Source organism: Hermetia illucens, chromosome 2 (genome assembly GCF_905115235.1).
Source record: "Hermetia illucens chromosome 2, iHerIll2.2.curated.20191125, whole genome shotgun sequence".
Lineage (NCBI taxonomy): Eukaryota > Metazoa > Arthropoda > Insecta > Diptera > Stratiomyidae > Hermetia > Hermetia illucens.
Window position 1 is genome coordinate 141479691 of NC_051850.1, and position 18577 is coordinate 141498267.

General features: G+C 43.0%; 1 protein-coding gene across 1 annotated transcript; it reads left to right on the forward strand.

The window, feature by feature from the left end:
- Positions 1–175: 175 nt before the first annotated feature.
- On the forward strand, positions 176–15060 carry LOC119648030 (probable leucine--tRNA ligase, mitochondrial). Its single transcript, XM_038049455.1, has 7 exons — positions 176–374; positions 8024–8479; positions 8544–9677; positions 9730–9934; positions 13738–13973; positions 14093–14326; positions 14691–15060. The coding sequence occupies exons 1-7, from the start codon at positions 279–281 to the stop codon at positions 14946–14948; spliced, it is 2619 nt and encodes an 872-aa protein (XP_037905383.1). The 5' UTR covers positions 176–278; the 3' UTR covers positions 14949–15060.
- Positions 15061–18577: the final 3517 nt, after the last annotated feature.

The window sequence follows — 18577 nt, forward strand, 5'->3', positions numbered from 1 at the left end:
CTGAGATCACTTTGCACGAGAAAAACTTGATTACGTGTCCTCACTCGGCGAAAGATGAATTCACTATGACGGAATGCGGACTTCTGATTGGATGACTCAACTGTCAAAAACGGGATTTTGAAGGGAAACTGCAAGAATATGTACAGTTCGGTGGGGAAGTATCAATCAGCTGGGTGTCCAGCTGATTGTTGCTGTCACGGATATTGACATTTCGTACGACGTCTGGCTATTTGCAATGTTTTTTCTCTAACGTTTTCGAGAATAATTAACTGTTAAAGATGATATCTATGATATCGAAAAGTTGTAGTGCTTTTGATAGACCGCGAGTTTTTTCGTTTGTGCGTTGTCTTACACAAAATTGTACAGGATTTAAGGTGAGGTTAGATGCATAACCTTAAACTCTATTTTTTACATGTCTGCCGGTTTGGGAAGTTAAGACTTGGATAATTTGGTGGAGATCAACACATGGGGATCATTATGGTCTAAATTTTAGAGTAAATGATCTTGAAGATGTGGTTTAATTGAAATTGTCTGCTTGGGATCCTATTTCGCGAATTTTAAGTTTTTATCTATTTCACTAAATAAACAATTCAGTTGACAGGATTGAAAGCGGAAATTTCGGCTGGTAACCCCGGTAGGATCCACACTGAACGCAGCAGACTTTTCAGTTAGCGGCGGTTTTCATATTAGACTGTACTTATGGCTACAAACATGAGAGTTAGTCAAATCAACCTTCTGCATGTCAAACCTTCATATATATTTCTGGTTCAAGAGCCATGGGTTCGTTTTAACAGAATCTGTGGTATTGGATCCGTCAAAGGGACCAGGAACTTCTTCGATGAAAGATCCTCGAGACCAAGGCCTGCACTCTGATGTCAAAATTGTTAAAGGCACCCATACTGAGACAATTCTGTTCCCAGGATCTTGTTGCGGTCATCTTACAATACCAGGTTAGTGGTAAGAGGAGGAACGTCATAGTTGCCTCTGCTTACTTAGCCTATGATTCTTTGTGCCCTCTGTCGACGGAAGAACTAAGGAATCTTGTAGTGCATGGAGAATCAAGTGTCCTTGAACTTTTAATAGGTTGTGATGCGAATGCTCAACATATTTGTTGGTCTGATGACCCCGAATGTAGGGTGCGCCCCTACGTTCGTGAGGCCAAGAAGAAGTGAAATAATTGACCTAACAGTCTGCACTTCAAAATTGTTAGAGTTGATTAGAAACTGGCAAGTGCTGGATGAAGTCTCACTCTCAGATTACCCTTACTTAGAATTTAGTTTAACTATTGCAGGCGAACAGCCTGTAATACAAAGACGGAATCCTAGGAAATCGGATTGGACAAAGTTCAATGAACTTCTTGGCGACAAAGTTGAGCTCCCTAGGAGACTAAGGACTCCTTCGCCGATAGAGGATCAATTGAAATCTCTGCATCGCACAATTTTAAAGTGCTTTGAAGGGGCTTGTACTGTTTCCCGAGGCCAACGTGGAAAAACGGTTCCATGGTGGAACCGAGAACTGCAGAGGCTCAGGAAATCAACCAGACGACTTCTAAATCGTCCTTGCAAAAGCAATAAGGATGAAGACTGGCTCTAAACTTCTGGAACTCATAGTGTGAATATAAGAAGTCCGTAAAACATTCGAACCGAGAGTCTTTTTATGGCTGTGAGGAACTGGAAGGAGAAAGGGAGACTAGGTTGTGCAGACTCCTTAATAAGGATGAGTCGGACGGAGTTGGACTCTCTTAAAAAATCGGATGGTACTTTTACGAACTCCAGAGTTCAGTCGGTACAGAGGCTCTTGGAAGTACACGTCCCGGGAAAACAGGTCTCAGAAGTGGGAAGAAGTGAATTGGCGGTTTCTGCAAACCCTTCAACAAGAAGGTGTTGCAAGGGAATTGGGACACTGTGAGAGGTGCTGTACTATCATTTGAACACTCCAAAGCACCTGGCATGGATGGCATCTACCCAGCGATGCTAAAGGAGGGTATTGAGTACTTGAGCAACTTCTAAGAAATATTTTTCGAGGATGTCTTGCTCTGGGCTACGTGCCTTCCCCTTGGCAGAAGGTGAAGGTAGTCTTTATACCAAAGCCTGGGGAAGATGACTATTCAAATCCAAAGAACTTCAGGGAAATCAACCTAACATCATTTTCGCTGAAATGTCTCGAGAGGTTGGTTGAGTGTCACATTCGCGAGAAGGCGTTAAGGTCGCACCCCCTAAATGAAAACCAACATGCTTACCAATGTGGAAAGTCCTGCGAGTCTGCTCTTCATTTTTTGGTTTCAAAGATAGAAAATGCAACCCTGAAGGGTGAGTACGCGATGGGGGTGCTCCTGGACATTGAAGGGGCTTTTGATGTGCGCCCTTCCAAAAGCTCTGTGATGCCGCCAGAGAGCATGGTGTTGACTCTAATAAATTGGATCTAGTCTATGCTAACGCAGAGGCTGTTATGTGTTGAAGTGGGTGTTGATCGCTACCTAACCACGGAAGCGACGGAAAGCTCCCTTCCAGGAGGTGTGCTATCGCCACTTCTATGGAGTAAGCTGATCAACTCACATTTACTCTGGGTACCTGGGCATTGTCGTATAGAGGGAAATGAAATCCCGGATGCCTTAGCAAAAGAGGCTTCAACTTTCCCCATGCCCGGACCGGAACCCGCAATTGGGGTGTCGGTAGCATTGGCTGATGCTGCTATCAAAAACTGGGAACAAGGTTCCCATAATGACAGGTGGCGAAGCCTTAATGACAGACCAAACTTTTCCTGTTAAAACCAAACAAACATACTATAAAGTTTATCCTGTCGAAAAGCAGGAAGACTGTTCATCCCGTAATGAGGAAGAATCCACGGAACATTTTTTATGTGAGTGCCCCGCCTACGGACGCATCAGACATTAGATGTATGGTGCTGATGTGCTCCAACTGCAGCGGGTACATAAACGAATCCGGGATATTCCGTTAGACGAATCGAGTACAATGGACCACTAAGGTCTGAGTGCTCAGAGGCTTTGCCTCTCCCCCACATCAAACACACACACACAAGTGTTAGCTCAACTTAAATGCTCTAGCTAGCCGTGCACCACAGTACGCGATCTGCCGACAGCGATCTGTCAATAGGTTGTGTGAAGCAATATTGCATTGTACATGCCACACTCTAGGGGCAGCGATCTGTTTATACAAGTTTACAGAATTGGTGATTAATTATTAATATTAATCTTTCTCTCATTTCTATTGATTGCTTGGTTGTAATAGGTGAATGATGTGATGCAATTCTACCAAAAATTCTCTAGAAAAATGGAAATATTAAAAATTAGACTTGCCAGTCGAGTGTTGCGTCTTTGCACGCTTTGGAGCCATTTTGGTTCATCATGTGCAGTCCACTCAGATAACGATAATTTCGATTCTGGTGTGAAATAATCGAACGACGTCTCTTTCATTGTCACATAACGACGTATAAATTCGAGTTTTTTATGGAGGAAGAGCTGCAAACACTGCTCAGAATCGTCGACTTGTTGTTTTTCGTCGATTGTACGATACCTACTTTGAGCAAAACTTTTGCGTACGCAAACATTCATGGACGGTATGTCCAACACGTTCCTTTGATATCTTTAGGACGATCATCCAAAATTATTTTGTGGATTTTTTCGATGTTTTCATCGGTAACAGCCTCTTTTGCGGGTTCACTCCGTGCTTCGTTCTCGGTGCTCATTTCGCCTCGTTTAAACTTAGCAAGCCATTTCTCAACGGTTGATTTTCCTGGTGCAAAGTCCGAATAATGTTTATTAAGTTAAGCCTTCGATTCAACAGTATTTTTTTTCGCCAAAACCAATGCTTTATTAACACACGAAATCCTATTTTATCCATTTTCTTCAAACTAACAAAAGCCCATCATCATCATCAACGGTGCAATAATCGGTATTCGCTCTAGGCCTTAGTAAGGAACTCCAGATATCCCGGCTTTGCGCAGAAGTCCTATTGATGGCTATATTCCAACAGTTTTTCCCACCACTTGTCGCAGGGGGGAAATCTAACCAGTTGCTAATTTGTCAGGAGTGAAGCCTCTTTCGTATCGGCCGATGATGTTCTGCGCGTCTGGCCGGAAGATAGCCTAGGAAGATAGCGGAGATCTTATTGATAGTACTCAGCAAAGGTAATACTGCGCTGCGTGATTTTTCCTTTTATATATGGGCCAAATAATGCGACTTATGATTCTTGAGCCGGTGGATTGTACGGACTGTTCCTTCCATTGTTAGTGGTAGGTAGGTAGCATTTGCCCGTCGCTTTCAGTTGTGGAGCAGCTCTTAAAAATACTCAAACGATCGCTCTAGTGGGCTCATACGGTCGGAAATCAGATTTCATTTTTTGCCTCGTACGCTGTCCCACACCTCGAACATCAGTTGATGGACCGCTTGGTGTAGGTGGTCGCTTCCCTATTTAATTAATTCGGTTGTAATTTCATCGGCTCTTGGCTATGCTTTGTGGTGGCAGAATTTGTCCGTCATCTTTAGGTGGCGGGACCTCCAACTCGCCGACATTTTGGTTGTTGAGCAGGACATCAATGTACTCAATCCATCGCTCCAATATACCCATTCGGTCGAAAATCAGGTTTCCCTTTTTGTCTCGGTAGGATAAGCATCGAGGTGTATCATTCATTCATTCTGCTGACTTTTTGGTAAAATTTCGGCGCCTGATGCGGGTTCTCCCGTCTGGAGAGGCCCATGTATGTTTGTGAACAGTTTTCCGCGCAAACCAAATATTTTGAACAATCATTTCGTGCGATACTGCTAACTAAATAATTCGTAGTCTATCATTTGTGTTTTTATGTAAGTTATGGGAGCCGACGTATCGTCAGAATACGGGCTTCGTCGCTACTTGATCGTTAACATCTCCAAGTATAATTTTGATATTATGTTTCTAGGGTCCCTTTAGCTACCTCATAGAAGGTATCCTTCTCGGACTTTGCAGTCTCCTCTGTAGGAGCGTGAATGTTAATGAGGCTTATATATATAAAAGTTGTTGTACTCAAAATACTCAACTAATAGTCCGACAGCTGTCAAATTTGTACACGTGTCCTTTGAAGGTTAGGGTTAACTAAAAAACATATGCATTTAGTACTAGCAGCATCATGTGTGTGTTAAGCTCCGAAAATTTCAGCCCACTTGGTACTGCTGATCGCTGCGGCAATCGCATGATCTCTGATCATCGCGACAGAACGCTTTCTGTGTGCCAAAGGAGTAAATGCGACGATTTTTGCAAGGAAATAAGGAAGGAATCAACTGGCATGTTGTTTGTCCAGCAGTTTTGAAACACCTTGCACACACTGGCTTTTCATTTTCAAACCCGTTCGACTTTTATATTATTAAAAACATATTTTCACTACCAAAAACAATCATAAAAAAATTGAAATTGGACCCGCTACATTCCGTTAAAGACGCTCAGACGCTGCCTCATCTTTGCCCTGTGAGCATCGACAGTCAGAAGAGAGTCCACGGACTACGAATGTGGAAGAAAGTGTCTTCCCAAGTGCTCCGGTCCGAGTTCAATCGGATGTGGACTTAGGACTCTCTCAATCCTCAAACAAAAATAAGTCATATTTACACCATTATTCTTTGTATAAAGGCGAGATCACAATTGCATCGGTCCTAATCCCCGAGGGACGCGCGGATGTTGGCCCTGGTGCGAAGCACAATAAAGCAGCCAGCTTCTCTTTCTTCCGATCTTCCTGGTAAGGGTGAAGGAGAAGCTTCTCATAGGTAGGATTCAGCCCATAGTCCCCCCCCCCCTTCCTTGGTGGCTGAAGTTCCTGTGTGGCTCTAGTACCGCGAACGGGCCACCCGTAGTCGGATTTCTAGTTTCTCCCAAACTGAGAGATGCGGTATTTTTCTTTCTGGCGGGCTTCGTCATAGATACTAAAGGCAAGCTTTCCATTGAGTCGGAAAGCATGGCTTTTACAGATTTCTCCGTAGGGGGTTATGAATTTGGTAATCCCCGCCTCAGCCATGCGCCAGATTGCTCATGATCGCTAGTGGATTCGAAGTCTGTGCCGTCTTACCACTTGGAGATCTAAAATCCTTAGCTTCCATAGATCTCGGATTCCCAAGATTTCCGTACGAGTGGAAGCAGCAGATGCAGCGATAAATAACTCTGCGGAGAACCGTTAAGCCCAGCGCTTTTTATTCCGTTTTAATTCATTGATAGCCGAAATGACTTCCTTTCTGCTTGGAGGAACAGTTCGTATTTGCATGTTACGGTGCCTAGCAATCTCATCCACAAGAGGAGAAAGTTCACCGGATGTGATACAGTTAAGAATCTGGTGAAATGTTCTTTCCACCTCTTAAGTCGGTCGTTATCGTGGATGAGAAGTTGACCGTTAACGTGTTTCTCAGGACCATCGAAAGATTTGCGACCACATGAAAGCTCTTTCGTGATGTGGAATACACTTCCGAAATCATTGCGTTCTGCGGAATTTTCTGCCTCCCCAATCAGCGCAATAACAAAATCTTTCTTGTCACGGCGCACACTAAGCTAAATTATCTTGAATTTCACTCGGTATCGGAGCTTGAGCGCGTCACCTGCATCGATCAATAGAACCTTCAACCACTTCATCGATATGCTTCCATGTTTCTGTAGTTAGTCAGATCTCGTGATGCCTCTTTGGGGCGTTGCCGACGACCTGCGTAGCACCCGAGAAAGGAGCATTTTTGATGGCCACCCAATGCTCATTGATATTCTGGGACGGATTACTTAGTATCTCTGCCGTCCGATCAGCAAGATAGCTCTTCCAATGTTGGGCGACAACTGCATCAAACTAGCGGTCGATGTTGAACTCGAGGGATCGCAGCCCCAACCCCGCGAGAAGTGGCGGACACAACACGCAAACGAACGTAAGCGACCATCACTGATCCCTTTCGAGGCGGATGTCAGCGCCTCTCTTCTTACGCACATCGAGAAGCCAACTTCTAAATTTATTGGTGATCGCGAACTTGTCGATCTGATGGTCGTATGGTGTTGGTCAGTTGAAACCCAGCTGACTTTATGGCAGGCTCTGTACTGGAACAATGTACCACCAATTACAAGGCGGTAGAAGCTGCAGAAATCCACAAACCTAACACCATTATCGTTACGGTCGCCCAGACTGTGCTTTCCCATCACATGTCCGAGCAAGATGTTGTTAGAACTTACCTTGGCGTTCCGATCACCCATTACGATCACAATGTCATCTCTAGGAAGCCTCCCCTGAACTGTGTGTAATAGCTCGTAAAAAGCATCCTTCTCTACTATATCGAAACTCTCCGTTGGTGCATAGTATTGTACAATCGTGATGCTCCTTAACCTGGACTGAAATCTTGCAGTTAGAAGTCTGTTAGAAACCAGATCGCAGGTGAAAAGAGTACGCCTTGCGGTAGCCGTCAGAAACAACGCGACACTGGATTCGCGTCTGTTACTGGCTTTCCACAGTACAAACGCACATTCCTACAAAAGGGAGAGAAGTACTCTCCAGAGTCCCACCATTTTACTTCACTCAGGTCCAGAATGTCCAGCTTATATCGTTGGAATTTCCGCTCGAGTTAGAGAAAGCGAGCATTTTGATGATACTCGCTTAAATTGTCATGTTGTGTTGTGCACATGCCAGAAACCAATCATAGTCCGTTTTCCATAGCCAAAGCTCGTATGAGAGGTTAGTTTCTATCTGAGGCGTTGTTGACGTCTCGGTAGCAATAATGCTTCAAAATTTGCAGATTCCTAATCCACAAATTTCTATCCCTTTTACGACAAGCAGGGAAGACCTTGAGTGTATCCTTAAGCCCTAATTCAAAGGACAGCAGAAAATGACATGTATTTCTTTTCGACCCTCGATATCAAATTCCAAGCATTAGTCTTGAAAGGCCTGTAAGTTGAATAATAGTTTGAGTTTGATCCACGTTAGTATTTTGGTCTTTACCCCGAGTTCGGATGCAACCACAATATAAAACTTTGCAATTATAATCAATTATTTTAATTAAAAATTAACCCCATTTCACTTTCAGGATTTCGAGTTGACCAGCTCCACAAAAGTTCAAATTGAAAGTCATTGGCGAGACCATATTAATAAGATACATTTCGATCCACTCAAAGCATGTGATAAGTTCTATGTGCTGTCCATGTTTCCCTATCCATCCGGAAATTTACATATGGGACATGTTCGCGTTTACACTATAAGTGATGCAATGGCTCGTTTCCATCGAATGAATGGAAAAAATGTTTTCCATCCAATTGGATGGGATGCATTCGGATTGCCTGCTGAGAATGCCGCAATCGAAAGAAAAATTGAACCTGCCATTTGGACTAAGCAAAACATTGCACAGATGAAAACACAACTACAATCGCTTGGATGTTCATTCGATTGGGCCCATGAGTTATCAACTTGTGACGAAAAGTATTATAGATGGACGCAGCAATTGTTCTTAATGCTGTATAAGGATGGATTGGTGTATCAGAAGGAGGTGAGTCCTTAATAATTATCTTTCGGCACGTTTTTCCAGCTAATTTCCGTATATGAATTGACAGGCGCTCGTCAACTGGGATCCAGTTGATAAAACAGTTCTTGCCGACGAACAAGTTGATTCGAATGGATGCTCCTGGCGTTCAGGGGCTAAAGTGCAGAAAAAATTACTGAAGCAATGGTTCATAAAAACTACAAAATTTGCAAAATCCCTTCTCGAGGGTTTGGACGATCCTATCCTTCAAGATTGGCGTGATATCATCAACTTACAAAAGCATTGGATTGGAGAATGCAACGGCTACGATTTCCACTTAAAGCTTCTCTCAGATGACAGTGCGCACGATAGTCATAGTTTACGAATCTGGACAACCAATCCAGAGTACTTATTGGACCCTAATGCATTTGTCGTGATCAAATCGGATCATTATTTAACGAAATTTCCAAATATTTATCAACTAGAAAATCCATTCACTGGGAAAGCGATGAAGATAATATGCCATGACGATGTCTTTTTCCCGGACTTTTGTGATGTTTATTTTGCAGCCCCAAATTTATGCCAACGCGATATGGACTTGGCGAACTTCTTATCAATGCCCACTGAAAAATATTCACCAGACATGAACACTATTCGCGAAAATCGAAAATACGTTTTATCACGAGCCCAGAAGTTAAATATTGGCGGGTATCCAGTCAGTTCAAAACTTCAAGACTGGTTGATATCACGTCAGCGGTTCTGGGGCACACCCATTCCCATAATTAATTGTGACAGCTGCGGCCCGGTGCCGGTTGAGGAAAGAGAACTGCCCGTTTTGCTACCTGAGAAAAATCCAGCGAATGAGTTTGAAGAAAAGTTTGTGCGATGCCCGAAATGTGGAAATGAAGAAGCTAAAAGAGAAACCGATACCATGGACACTTTTGTGGACAGCTCGTGGTACTTCGCAAGATTTTTAGATCCAAATAATATTCACGAAATTTTCAACAAGAATCTCGCAAAAAAGTGTATGCCAGTCGATTTGTATATTGGAGGCAAAGAGCATGCTGTATTGCATCTGTATTATGCGCGGTTTATAAACCATTTTTTGTATAGCAAAGGATGGGTACCACATCCTGAACCATTCACCCGATTGTTGGTTCAAGGAATGGTGAAGGGACGATCGTTTCGAGTACAAAGTTCTGGAAAATATTTGAAAGAATCAGAGGTAATGGTTTGGCATCAAAGGTCAATATAGTAATCATTGAAATTGATTTCAGGTGGAAATTCTTGATGCAAAAAGGAATAAGGCGATCGAGAAATCCACTGGTGAACGTGTCGTTATAGCTTGGGAGAAAATGTCGAAATCGAAAATGAATGGAGTTGAACCCACAGAGATGATTTCCCAGTACGGGTGCGATACAACACGATTAATTATCTTAGCTGACGTTGCTCCGATGTCACATAGGAACTGGTCCACGACGAGTAAGTATTTTTCTTTCTTACTCGTGCAAGAGTGTCCTATTTGCAAGCCGTGCTGTATTTATGTTATGGTAGGGTAGTAAGCTTTTCAGACAAGAATGCTTGGCTCGATGTTTATTTATTTATTTAATGAGGACAATGCTCAGAAAACAAGTCCCCTATTACATATTGTCTTCAGAGGGAGGGGCAAGTGAATGGCTTATTTTACGCTTAAAGCTAGAGAGGGAAATAGAGTCAAAGGACCCAAGCTGTAGGGCATTGTGGGACCGACAAAGCCTCGGGATCGGAGAGTGGAAGTAAATCTCGAGCTCTGCGAAGGGTACATCAAAAATGTCCGCACTACGTGTGTTATGAGACGAGGCTATACGGAAAGTAATATCTGAGTTGGCGTGGCAGTCCATCAGACAATTGCAGAGTTTGAAAAGAGTACACATATCAAGGAAGATACGGCGTTGCTGTAGAAAGGGGCGATTGAGGGTGCGGAGTCGTGTTGGATAATCAATCCGTGGAAGGGTCCGGGCGAATTTGCGTTGTACAACTTCAAGAGCGTGGCAGTCACGGATGCGGAAGGGGGACCAGACTACATAGCAATATTCAAGGATGTTTCTGACAAGGGAATTGGAGAGTGTTAAGGAGGGCTGGATTGAGGTAAAGTCGGAGGAGGAACGTAGGATAAAACCAGACTTTTTGGAAGCTCTATTGATGGTATCAACGAAGTGGGAATTGCAACGAAGTTTGTCTTCGAACATGACACCCTGGTCTTTGAAGGAGGTCAGTAGTGAAAGGAGTTGTCCACTGAGAGAATAGGAAAAGGATGTTGGGGAGGGTTTAAGGGAATAGCACATCCAGTGGCATTTGTTTACATTCAATGTTAGCTTGATGACCGAACACCAACGGACTAAATTATCAAGGTTGGACTGTAAGAGAGCACAGTCCAACGGAGACGAAACAGAGGCAAACAATTTAAGGTCGTCTGCGTAAAGCAAATACGGGCAGTTGAGGATGAAGGCGAGGTCATTGCTAAAAAAACAGGAAGAATAGCGGGCCAAGTATAGAGCCTTGGGGAACACCAGAAGAAGGAGAGAAGGAACGAGATGAGTAACCATGAAAAGAAACTTTGCAGGAACGGTATAAGAAATAAGAGGAAAGCCAGGAGATGACTGAGGGAGGGAAGTCTAGTAATGAAAGTTTAGAGAGGAAAATGTTATGGTCAACGGTATCAAAGGCTTTGGAGAAATCGGTATAAATAGGATGTACCTCCTGTCGTGAATTCAAGCATTTAGCAACAAAGTTGGTAAAGACCAGAAGGTTTGAGGCCGTTGATCTATGTTTCACGAAACCATGTTGCTCACAGCAAGGGAAGGGTCTCCGCTCTTGAGGATAGGGATGATAAGGGCCTCTTTCCAGAGACGGGGAAAGTAGCATTCATCTAGACTTTTGTTGTAGATTATACTCAGGGGGAGGGAAATGTGTTTTCTACAGTTAAGGAGGAAGAGATTAGAAAGCCCATCGGGACCAGGTCCGACATTGGGGTCAAGATTATCAATGAGGAACTCAACTAAGGAAGGCATAAGGAGAGGAATGGCTAGAGATTCGGAGGAGTCTGCAGTTATGAGAGGTGTAGAGGGTGGTGGGCTCGAGGGAGAAAATACTGAAGAGAAGTAAGTGTAGAGGAGGTTGCAGGATTGTTGTGGGGAGTTGGCAGTGGAGTCAGCGAAGCTGATAGAAGAAGGGAGAGGTTGAGTTGGATTACGAGAATTGCGAGCGTGAGAGCAAAAGGGTTTTAAGTTACCACGGAAACCCTGTGAGATGGCAATGCCAATACCATATTGAGTGTGTGGACTACCAAGCCAAGTTTATAGCCATTTTTACCGCGTTCGCGTTCAATGTCGCAGCTTTTGGCACCAGACCATCGAGTTTCTTGCAGAGCGCAGATATCAATGCGCCTTGTCGACGGGTTCTTGCGAGTTCCTCGGTCTTTCCAGTTAGGATGCCAACGTTTAGCGTGCAGACACGTATTTATTTTGTTCGGACTAACTTGCTTACGTCCTGACGCCGTTCATACCACAAGAACCCTTGCCGATTCCTCGACAGGACGGGGCCCGTTCTGCCGCGTCACTGAGGTCACCCTACCATTTCTCCGAGGCTTGTGACTCAATCCGAATATATTGTTTCTAACGACATTGTATGCATTTTCTTGGTTGGCCTGTCGCGGGACCTGTCACCAAGAGAGATAAGGTAGGATTAACATATTGGAATAACTCCAACTATATTCTATTTATCTCTTTCTCTAACCTCAGCATTTTATTTTTGTTTTCCTGAGATAGTACAAATTACGTTGCCTCAAACCTTCCTCCTTTAGTTGGGTTTGGGACCACCATACTATGTTAATAGCATGGCGGAGCTTCCTTAGTCTTAGACATCGGCTTTAATTGCCGTAGCAAACATCATTTACAATGTGGTGGGAAAGTTAAGTTAAATTAAGGAACTAGGGTGGTCATAGTGTCAAGTTTTCAGACCGCATTAGGCCAACGGTACTGTATCCACGCATTTCTATTTAAATAGTTTTCTGCGCCATGTGCAACCTTTTCTAAATATATTGACGGCAGAATATTTGATTTGATGATGATGATTTGATTTTTCTTCTACTTTCGTTTGAAGACCAAAAAGTAAGGCCGCCTCTTTCTCACATTGAAAATTCCGTTAGCGGTGTCCTTTATCTAAAGGAGTCATAAGAACTCTTTGGCTTTATGTTCTGTCACAAAAACTTCCATTGACGACAGTAGTTCATTTTATCACATTCCGTTACATAAATCCTCGCGTGGGAGAGTGGGTTCAATGACGTCAAAAGCCAGTTCGGCTCTGAATATAATGTTAGCTTTCTTATTTCCTACAAAACCTTGCTTGATATGATGTATCCGTTAAGTGTTGATAACTTAGGTTGACTGTCCGTTTTGTCGGTGCTCAGAGGTGGCGGTGAGGAAGACGGGGCGGCAACTCTGTTGGCCAAACCAAAACCAAGTGGCCGAGGAGAACCTCCATAGTGGTGGCACCGGGAGACGCTGTATTCACTTTGGCTTGCCAGCCGTGATGCAGTAGGCGAATGCTCCAAAGGCCTAATCAGTTCGATCAGACCTCTGCATGGGGACTCATCTGAAGTGGCAATTTGGTCACGAAACCTTACTAGGGGTATACTGGTACCATGGGAACCGGGATAGCCCCTGGACTCTCATACTTCGGGTGAACTCCCATTGTATGTGAGTACAGCTCGGTTGTTTGCGGTTGGCCTTCTAGTAGGATTTTCATGGGGGTTGTGGTTATGCTCAAGCGAGAAGAGACCTTCGGGCCTGGCGTGGTGTTGCGTTTCAACTCGGGTGCCGTACTCCTTAGCTCGGTAGAGATTTGGGTAGGTCTTGCATCCACCAGTATGAATGCTAAGTCATGCACTTGGTATAGACTGGTACAAATGTTGCTTGTCTCAGCGGGGCTTTGGTTGTGGTCACAAAACCAATCCGTGTCCTAAGAAGACCGTGGCATTAAGTCTTCCAGACAGGTGCTCACGTAAAACCCTAAAGGACTTAACTGTTCGTTTTGCCGGAAATATTCTTGTGTTGCCAATAAAGTGGTGTATGTCTGCAAGATCGTCGTCATTTTTCCATGGGTTGAGCCAGTTCCATTTTTAAGTTTTCCGAAAGTATCTCTAAGCCCGACTCCCTTTCCGTGACTAAAACGTTAGTGGACATTAATAACATCTTAACTCGCAGTCTAATTTCAAGACTTTAACTTATAACCTAATTTTATTTCAGCTTTCCCCGGAATACTGAATTGGCAAAAACGATTATGGCTTACAATTAATGATTTCTACAATGTAAGAAATGCTCCTGAACTCGACATTCCCAAGGGTGAGAATATTGAATCCGAAGACTGCAAACTGTATGACGCCAGAAACTACTACATCAAAGGCGCCACATTTCACTACAGATACACCCATCAGTTGAGCGTAGCCATTTCAAAAATGCAGGGACTTACAAACTCCCTACGAGTAAGCAACATTTATACTTCAATACTTATACTCTTGAGCCAAATTCATTACTTTTCTAATCTCTTGTGCGCTCGTACTTATTTCGACATTTTTCGTGATTTTATTCCTTTGAAATATAGAGAACACCGAAAGATGTAATTAAATACGGCAAAGAATACGAACGTGCATTGGCTTCACAATTAGTTATGCTGGCTCCCATGGCACCTCATTTTGCGTCAGAATTATGGGCTAAATTTGTGTCCACCCCCAATCGGATTAATGAGGATTCCGAGGATATCAAGTGGACAGACGATGTACTCGAACAAATGTGGCCAAATGTTGATATGGAGTATAATTTGGATTTAATTATAAAGGTAAATGTGATTGGATATGCTCATTAGATTTTCATGTCAAAGAATGTAATGAAATGTTGATTCGAACATGAAACGCAGCCATCAATGTATGTAATTTAGACTAAATTATTGATGGGAAATCTAGAGCTACTATTCAGTATGGATTTCAATAGAACTTTCAAAATTAAGAGGGTTTTCCCGGTACATTCACTTTAATTTTAGCGCTATCGTTTTGACAGATTAACACTATTCATCATTCACTTACCACACAGCTCATTAATAATTGTACCTTAAGAGAGCTTCAATACAATTTATAATTTCTTCCCTTTGCCATTCAACGTTGCATAGTACACAATCTTTACAAAGCTCTTTCAATCTCCAACAGGTGAACGGAATCGAAAGAGCTTCAGTTAAAATTCCCCGTCAAAAACTGGACAGGATGACCTACGAAGAAGTGCTGGAAACTGCTTTGAAAGTTGAAGCGGTGACGACATTCATTGGAAACAAAATAATTCGAACCAGCAACTATGCTTCGTATCCTGGATGCGATGGAGTGTTAAATATATATTTGGATCGTCCGTTGGAGGAGAAAGTGAGCAAAAAAGGCTCGGTCGGAGAGGAAATTTCACAGGCGATTAAATAATAACAAAAGCGAATATTGTTTGTAAATTATTGTGTAATTTCAAATTGATATAGACGTTCGTTTTGTGATAATTCTTTGTTAGTTTTTTAAATAAATTGTTTGTAAGAGTAGAGTTTGTGTTCATTATTGGAAAGTGTAAAGAGGTCAAACGTGGAATCGATGGTTGTATGAACGTTGTGGTTCGGAACAAACTCTATTTTATCTTCAACGATTTAGTCAGGGACTTAGTTTCAAGTCAAAATTGGCTAAATAATGAAACTTTAGCGGGCTAAATGAACTATTTTTACTAAAACCACTACCTTGGGGGGTAAATAACGCAATGTCTCACATAGGGCTATTTGTTTTGACCTCGTAGTGGCTGCGGTACCTAAACCGGATAAAGCGCCTATTATGGATTTCAGCTTAGCTCCCAAAGTGTGATGGACATCTAGGTCGTTCTCGGTTCCAACAGAAGTATGGAAGGAATGAAGATATGAAGACATACGTCTTTCATAAACTATCTATAGATTATCATGAACGGCGCAACAACCGTAGTTGGGTGGATTTGAGGAGGATAATGCCTTTCGAATTTATATCAGTATAACGGATCACTTATTCCAGGGTCAGGTTAAAGAAGATGCATGACAGCGCATCCCCTTGTCTTAGAGCGTTGTTGATGTCGAATGGTCTTGAGACTGATTCTGCTACTTTTATCTGTCCTCGTACATTGGAAAGGGTCAGCTTAGTCAGTCTTATAAATTTCGTCGGGATATCGAATTCTACCATGGCCGTGTACAGTTTTACCCTGGCAATGCTATTTTAGTATTTTGAAGCACGTAATGATAGATTTCTATCCAATTCAGCCACCGTGCGAATAAAGTTTACTTAAAGTAATTTATCTGGTACTAGCAACACGTTTTGCCACCTTCCAGAGTCAAATTAAAGTAGCATTTGCATCGATGCTCTCCCGTCATTCTTCTTTCCTGCTTTGATGGGTTGACACATACGAACGGCGACGATTTTCCTAAAAGCTTTGAATCCACATTTTATCGAAGGGTTCAGTCGCGTAATAATGTTGTGAGGAAGAGTGAACAAGCCAAAACTTGTCCTCGATCCTTCAGGGTTACTAATGGTTCTCTAATTCTGCACACTTTATCCAAGAGTCCCCAGAACCGACGAATGCCTGTCACTGATGGGAAACAACAATGCACTCTTTTATTACTAGCTGGTATATTTCATAATCTTTACACAATAAATTTTACTTATCTTATACTATTCTTTTTGTTATAAAATAAAAGTGTGATAAAAGGAAACCGGTACTTTTTTACTAAGCACTCAATTATGGTGTGACGGCTACGAAGGCTGCTGCAGAAGAGACCGGTTGGTCTCCATGCGGCCCCTCTGTCTCAAACCAACGGCACCTTCTCACCGCTGGCTCTCCACTCCTGTGGCGGGTTATATCTATCCGTTCGCATTCGCATTCGCCAATTCTCATGCCCCACACTATCATAAGCGGCCTTGCAGTCTATGAAAAGATGGTACAACTAGTATATAGTCAAATTGCAACAGGTTTTCCATTGCTTGTCGCAGAGGGGAAATCTGATCAGTTGCTAATTTGTCAGGAGTGAAGCCTCTTTCGTATCGGCCGATGGCGTTCTGATCGTATGGCGTATCTTATAGATGGTACTCATCATCAACGGCGCAACAATTGGTATTCGGTCTAGGCCTGCCTTAATAAGGAACTCCAGACAATCCGGTTTTGCGTCGAGGTCCACCATTTTGATATCCCTAAACGCTGTCTGGCTTCCTGACCTACGCCATCGCTCCATCTCAGACAGGGTTTGACTCGTCTTTTTTTTCTACCATAGATATTGCCCTTATAGACTTTCCGGACTGGATCATCCTCACCTATAAGGATTAAGTCACCCGCCCACCGTAACCTATTGAGTCGGATTTTATCCACAACTTGACGCTTATGGTATCGCTCATAGATTTGGTCGTTATGTAGACTACGGAATCGTCCTTCCTCATGTAGGGGACCAAACATTTTTCGGAGAATTATTCTCTCGAACGTGGCCAAGAGTTCGCAATTCTTCTTGCTAAGAACCCAAGTCTCCGAGGAATACACGAGGACTGGCAAGATCATTGTCTTGTACAGTAAGAGCTTTGACTCTATGGTGATACGTTTCGAACGAAACAGTTTTTCTAAGCTGAAATAGGCTCTGTTCGCTTCCAACAACCGTGCGCGGATTTCATCATCGTAGCTGTTATCGGTTGTGATTTTCGACCCTAGATAGGAGAAATTTTCAACGGTCTCAAAGTTGTATTCTCCTATATTTATTCTTCCTGTTTGACCAGTGCGGTTTGATGTTGTTGATTGGTTGGTTTTTGGTGCGCACGTTGCCACCATATATTTTGTCTTGCGTTCATTGATGTGCAGTCCAAGATCTCGCGCCGCCTGCTCGATCTGGATGAAGGCAGTTTGTACGTCTCGGGTCGTTCTTTCCATGATTCGATATCGTCAGCATAGGCCAGTAGTTGGATGGACTTAAACAGCATCGTACCTCTTGCATTTACCTCAGCATCACGGATGACTTTCTCGAGACCCAGGTTAAAGAGGACGCATGATAGGGCATCCCCTTGTCGTAGATCGTTGTTGATGTCGAATGGTCTTGAGAGTGATCCTACTGCTTTTATCTGGCCTCGCACCATGGGCCAGGGTCAACCTAATCAGCCTTACCAATTTCGTCGGGATACCGAATTCTCTCATGGCCGTGTACAGTTTTACTCTGGCTATGCTATCATAGGAGGCCTTAAAGTCGATGAAAAGATGGTGCAACTAGTGTCCATATTCCAATAGTTTCCCAACGCTTGCCGCAAAGAGAAAACCTGTTTCTGATTTGCTTGGGGTGAAGCCTCTTTGGTATGGGGCAATGATGTTCTGAGCGTATGGGGCTATCCGGCCTAGAAAGATAGCGGAGAATATCTTATAGATGGTACTCAGCAACGTGATACCTCTATAATTGCTGCACTGTGTGATATCTCACTTTTTATATATGAGGCAGATAATGCCTGGTTTAAGTATATGCCATGTCAAATGAACATTGACATTCACCACTTTTTTACTGTCATGCCATGGGTTCTGCTGGATATTTCCGTAGGTTAGCGTTACAGACATGCTTAGTCACGCTTGCGCTTTCAAGTGAATATTTACGTATATATTTTTTGTACCTCAAATATATTTCTTTTCCATTGCTTGATAAACAAATTTGAATCTGATTGGAATTGTCGCCCGCACTCACATTAACCTGTCTGTTGCCCCTTCTGCCATCTGATCTGATCTGATTAACTCTATTTGCCTTTCATTCCAAATCCAGAGCCATTTGGCTCATGACCCGGTGAGATAGCAAACAGATGTCATCAGTGTATTCAAAATTTTTAAGGAACGATCCCATAGTCCATTGAATTCCTCCACGTCTGGATAGGATAGCATGAAAAATGTGATTGATAACAAGAAGAAGTAATATCGGTGACAAGATGCAACCCTGCTGGACTCCGCTCCAACCTTAAATTTCTCTCAGATTTGACCTCGATGGAGCACGTGATAGCTTGCACCGTCATATACCGCTTTAGTGTCGCCGGAATATTCC

Excerpts from the sequence above, each read along its gene's own strand:
- LOC119648030 (XM_038049455.1), top strand. The coding sequence starts at position 279 with ATGATATCTATGATATCGAAAAGTTGTAGTGCTTTTGATAGACCGCGA. Across the intron at positions 8,480-8,543 it reads GATTGGTGTATCAGAAGGAG|GCGCTCGTCAACTGGGATCC; the intron begins GTGAGTCCTTAA and ends ATGAATTGACAG. Across the intron at positions 13,974-14,092 it reads GACTTACAAACTCCCTACGA|AGAACACCGAAAGATGTAAT; the intron begins GTAAGCAACATT and ends TTTGAAATATAG.